Here is a 6,129-nt window from a genome sequence, read left to right on the forward strand (position 1 = left end):
CTGTAAAATTAAAGAGTTACATTTTTCCCAGTTATGTTTTATGTCTGCCTCTTTCTGTCTTTCCATTATGGCCATCCAGATATTAAGATAAGTACTAGTTATTAGGGCTGGGCAATGTGGACAACCTCAAATATCACAATGTTTTTGACCAAATACCTTGATATCAAAATTGTGAGAACATTGTAGAGATGACCATTGGAGCTTTCACAAAATATTTGCACAATGAGATTTTTTGATAAGTAATCTTGGGTAATGTGGATAAAATGATTAAATGGGTAAAGGCATCTAATAGAACAGTAAGTTCAGAAATTCACATTTAACTGCAATTCAGCCTTTAAAACCTGGGAAAGACAACACTAGGCATATCACATTATTATGATATTCAACACATTGGACGATATCCAGTCTCATTCCACAGTATCCAACATAATATCAATATATTGCCCAGCCCTATAGTAATAATATTCATCCCTGTAGTATATAACATGGCTATACTTTTGTTCCAAGCTGCAGTATGTTAAACTTCATGAAAACAAATGTTATCAATCAGCATCTTATCACACCCACACAGTTGGGATGAAGCAGGAGCCAGTTTCTTAAAAGTAATTTCCCTCTGCTTCAACAACAGTGCTTACATGCAGGTTACAAATTATGGCAGCATCATGTTTCATCTCTTATTACCTGCAGGTTCCTGAAAAACTGGGATTCTTGTGTCTTCGTGCAAGTAGATCATGCATCTGTTTTGATAAGTGAAAAGTGTTTAGTAACAGGAGAGCATATGATCCTTTGGTGAAAGTTGTAGCTTGCATGGTGCAAAGTAGAAGAAACAGGCCCTTAAATAGCAATGTTTTTTGGCTGTTGAACTACCAGTGTAATGCTAAGATTTTAGCCCCTTCAAACTTTAACTTAAATACCTGAGTGACACCAAGTTTTCATGGTATTTGTGTGAATTTTGGCACTCTGAATTTGTGTGAATTTTGGCGTCTCCTGTTTTAATGTTTATCCCCCATGTTGGGTCTTTTTAGTGGTTTTCAAGTGGACTTTCATATTAAATAGGTATTAAAAATACCTGAGCTACCCATCCTGTACACCTGTAGCTCAAACTGTGAAAGACTTTACAGAGAGAAAAACAACACTCAGCTGTAGAGATATTTGATACACGTCAGGATGACACAGCAAATCCCGAGAAAATACTCTCTTAAAAAAACCTTTTCACTATGAAAGTTACAAAACGACTTTTCCTCCAAGCATTAGCAAGGCACAGGGTCATGTGACCGTGGTCCGTCCTCCACAGCCGCCACTTGAAGTTGATGTAGTTGTGTGAAACAGCTGGTTCAGTCAAGCTGCGGGCACTGTTGACGATGGAGGATTTCAAGCAGTTCCTGGTAGCTCTGTCTGCCGCCGCGGCCTTCGGGTTTGTCGCCATAATATTTGTGCTCAGATGGGTCCTCAACTATAAAGAAGGTTTAGCCTGGGATGGAGGAGCCGCCGAGTTCAACTGGCACCCGGTGTTGGTTGTCACCGGGTTTATTTTCCTGCAAGGAATAGGTGAGAGCAGTCTGCTTTTTTAATGAAATATGGTGGGAGTGTGTTTGGGAACTTGTTTGGAAGAAATGTAAACAGCTTAAGGAAATTCTTGCTCATGGCCAAGTCACGCAAGGCTTCCAAGGATCTAAGGTGGGAGGTGAGGCTTCTGCTGAGAAGTGTGAGTAAGAAGCACAGTGACCGAAACAGCCTGCTTAAAATGCCAAATTGCAGCTTGGGTATTGTAGATTTGTGACCACAAATAGCCAGGTGTTCTGCTGTGTTTGCATACTTCTTCATTGCTTAACCTTGATGAAATGTGAGTGGTTATGAGTTGGTCTGTTATGGCTTGCTCATTCATAGGTTACTTTCTCAGGCTATTTTCTTTCAGTAATTTAACTCATGATATGTAGATCTTACATGATTTGGCAACTTTAAAAGTATGTTTTTTATAATGACAAGTTAGATTTGTCATCCACCACACCTATCATAGCCTATCAAGATAAGATATTCTCTCCAGACATGATTTAAGATGTATATAAAAGACTCTCTAAAAAAGTTCAGTTATCTTAAGTCAAAATCCTTAAAAATTAACTTCACCTTCACTAAAATTTTCAGAAACTATGAATATGCAGATATTTCTCAAATATTTTTCTCTGTGTATATGCGCTAGAGGCTTTTCCACAGCATACTTGCGTAAGTTACATACTGGACCATGATTGGCTCCGACATAGTTGTGATGTCACACATTATGCTAATAGGTCCGCCCATTAAACGCTGTTTTTTGATGAGCACAGATAACCTGTCTACATTCAGAAGCTGAATTTCAAAGCTGTTTTTCTCTTGTCAAAATCTGCACATACATCATTCTGCACAGTGAAGCTCAAACATCCAACTGGAACAACAGGAAGAAAAACACATTTAATTAGTTTGTTTTCCAAGTTTTAAGACTGCGTGTCATGTTTACGTCAGTAAATGGTTGAATAACAGTGAATCTCTCTCTCTCTCTCTCTCTCTCTCTCTCTCTCTCTCTCTCTCTCTCTCTCTCTCTCTCTCTCTCTCTTTCTCTGTCTTTCTCTCTCTTTCTTTCTTTCTTTCTTTCTTTCTTTCTTTCTTTCTTTCTTTCTTTCTTTCTTTCTTTCTTTCTTTCTTTCTCAGCCATCATTGTCTACAGACTCCCCTGGACCTGGCAGTGCAGCAAACTAATGATGAAGTTGATCCATGCAGGCCTGAACTTACTGGCATTTATTTTTGCTGTTGTATCTTTGGTGGCGGTTTTTGACTTCCACAATGGTGCCAACATCCCTAACATGTACTCCCTGCACAGCTGGCTGGGCCTGATGGCTGTAATACTGTACGGTCTACAGGTAAATTAACTCTATTTTTTAAATAATAAACAAAGAATCATTTGCAATGATGTACTGATGTTGTTACTGGAATAAACTGTCAGTTTGAGGCGGTGGCTGAAGAAGTATTCAGATCCTTACTTTAGTAAAATAACTAATATAGCAGTGTAAAAATACTCCATTACAAATAAGTTTTTCAGTAAAAGTGGTGATTTGGTCCCTTTGACTGATATGTTATTATATATAATATCATTAGATTATTAATAGTGAAACATCAGTGTGTAAGCAGCATGTTACTGTTGTAGCTGCTGGAGGAGGAGCCAGTTTCAACTTCTTTATACAGTTAGTTAGTATAGTCCAGTTGTTCCCAACCTAGGGCTCGGGCCCCTCCAAAAGGTCACCAGATCAATCTGAAGGGCTATGAGATGATTAATAGGAGAGGAAAGTAGAAAAAACGAAGTTTTGACACACATCTGTTTTCAGATTTTGGGCTTTTTCTCTGATCTTTGATTTTTGGTGAAGTATTGGATCATTTAAACATTTATTAAAATGAAAACGTGATAAATTTAGATGGAAGAATCACTATTTGGTGGAGCTGTTAACAACTCATAGACATCTGAGAAAACTTTCCCAGACTACACACTGTTTTTTATAAGACGTCAAAAGCCAAAAAGGTTGGAAAACACTGGTTTCATCTTTCACAATGCGTTGTATTTTAAAAACTTATATTATCCATTGTATCAAATCTTCATCTGAAAAGTAAATAAGGTCAAATTATTTAGTGGGGTAGAAAGTACAATATTTCCCTCTAAAATGTAGAGTGGTGGAAATATAAAGTGAATGGAGAAAAAAAATGGAAATACTCAAATAAAGTACAAGTACCTCAAAATTAAGTACAGTACTTTAGTAAATGTACTTAGTTTCTTTCCACCACTGATTTAAGGTCTTATACAGTGTTTTAACATTGCACACCATTTGCTTTATTGTTACAGTGTGTTCAATCCACTATTTTTCCCACGTTGTGTCTTTTATGGAGCTACATTCTGGTGCTCTAGCAAACACTGGTCTTTTCTAAAACATTTAACCATAACGAACAATACTTGATGGGTACTTTATCTGACAAGTGAATGTTATTTTCTCTCCTTCAATGACCAGCTTGTCTTAGGAGTCGGCATGTACTTGATACCAATTACACCTGCATCCTGGAGAGCAGCATTCATGCCCCTCCATGTCTACAGTGGTCTTTTACTCTTTGGTAGTGTTATATCCGTGGCACTCATGGGCATCACTGAGAAACTCATCTTTAGCCTGTAAGTATTTTTAAAAAGAAATGCAGACTTAGAACAGTTTATAGAAATCTACAGACTGCATATAAAACATTAATCTAATATGTGACAGTGAGTATAACTTTGTTTTTTGTACTTATTCACTAGGAAAAACCCAATGTATAAGGAGTCTCCACCTGAGGCAATTTTTGTAAATGTTTTGGGACTCCTCTTGGTGATTTTCGGAGCTCTAATCCTCTGGATTGCCACTCGAACATCTTGGAAACGTCCCAGTGACCAAATCTTGCATACTCGGCATACCAATGGGGGAGCTGAGGACAACACCAGTGTCGAACCAGCCTTGTCTCAACTGTCTGCAGCTGATTCTGAAGCCTGTGGGGAAGTCAGGAAGAGGGTTAACAAGTTAGATGATCAGGAACTGATTACAAAATAACTAAGTGATGAATGCATCACCAAACTTTATCTGACCAGTGTGGTCAGAGAAAGTTTAAAAAAGGAAATCTAATCGTGCTGATCTTTCCATACATACCTTTTTTGCAACGTGATGTTTTTCTAAATATTTGCATTTTGAGCTTGTTTTTTGTTTCCTGCAACATTTATTGTTGTAAGCAAGTGTAAATAGTGGTGGGATTCTCTAACAGGATTGTGATGATGATGATATGGGTATTAATTTTATTGACATACACTGTGCAAATAATCCTGACTTTTTCTAAAGATTATATGTAGATTATATGTGTAAAATGTGTATGTATGCTGATATCCAGTTTTTTTTGTTACATTTTACAATAAATACTTTGAATATATAGAAAAATGTAGTACTGTAGTATAATAATTATTGACTGCAGAAAAGGAAAACAATACAATAGGACATGGTCAATGTTATTTGCACTAATTTGTAATGGTTGTAGTTACCACATTAAGATGCCTGTGTACCCGATGTGGAGCCAATTTGGGCGAAAAGTGGTGTACTGTTTTAAGATGTAATAAAGAATATTTTGAGGAAGCATTTTGCAGTGTTGTAAGTTTTGGGAAACGATTACTACATTTAAGGACAGGTTCACTATTTTCTAGTCTGTCTTAGAACAACAGTCAGGTGCCTGAGTGAACATTGAAAAAGTTTTTTTTTTGCTGTTCTCATCATTAGAAGATCTTTTCAAAATGCACTCACAATGTAAGTGATGGGGGCCAAAATCCACAAGCCTGCCTCTGTGAAACAAAATGATTAAAAAGTATATCTCATATTAGTCAAATCAAGTAGATATCTGTCAATGTTAGTCTTTTTAGTATTAATGCCCCTCTTTGTGTTACTATACTTTCACCTCAGCTCAACAGGGAAACACCATCAGAGGAAACACAAAAAGGGAATTCGATGCTAAAAAGACTGTAAATGTGGCAGATATCCACTTGATATGACTAAATCCGACTGCTGAAGTCTCATATAAGCTTCAGATAAACTTTAAAATGCATTTTTACACTAAATGACTGTGTGGACACACTGTTGAGTTTGACCCCCATCACTCACATTGAAAGCACATTTGAAGGGGGTTTTTTAACAGCCAGTATGAACAGGAGGAATAATTACAGCAAGAAAAAAACTGCTTCACTGTGTATATGGGCACCTGATAGACATCGAAACTTATCTGTCTATCTATCTATCTATCTATCTATCTATCTATCTATCTATCTATCTATCTATCTATCTATCTATCTATCTATCTATCTATCTATCTATCTATCTATCTATCTGTCTATCTGTCTATCTATCTTACCTGTCTTTTAATTATTAGGACTCTGTTACAGTCCAGTTTTAATGCCTAATGCCTTCTTTTTTTTTTAAATGAACCACTTAATTTGAGCACTATATCCAAAGACTACACTGCTTACCTAATAAGATTTTGCCAACTCACAAATGTTATGCTTGGCCTCAGATGACAGTAGCACAGACACGTCAAGGCCACAGAGCTGTTTTGACC

At 36.9% G+C, this 6,129-nt stretch overlaps 1 protein-coding gene across 1 annotated transcript; it reads left to right on the forward strand.

The window, feature by feature from the left end:
• Window positions 1-1,361: 1,361 nt before the first annotated feature.
• Window positions 1,362-5,151, forward strand: LOC133993172 (plasma membrane ascorbate-dependent reductase CYBRD1). The gene is made up of 4 exons (XM_062432042.1): window positions 1,362-1,548; window positions 2,683-2,891; window positions 4,026-4,180; window positions 4,304-5,151. Exons 1-4 carry the CDS (start codon window positions 1,362-1,364, stop codon window positions 4,587-4,589), a joined length of 837 nt encoding a protein of 278 aa, XP_062288026.1. The 3' UTR covers window positions 4,590-5,151.
• Window positions 5,152-6,129: the final 978 nt, after the last annotated feature.

The sequence above is a fragment of the Scomber scombrus genome, chromosome 13 (genome assembly GCF_963691925.1).
Source record: "Scomber scombrus chromosome 13, fScoSco1.1, whole genome shotgun sequence".
In the NCBI taxonomy this organism is placed as follows: domain Eukaryota; kingdom Metazoa; phylum Chordata; class Actinopteri; order Scombriformes; family Scombridae; genus Scomber; species Scomber scombrus.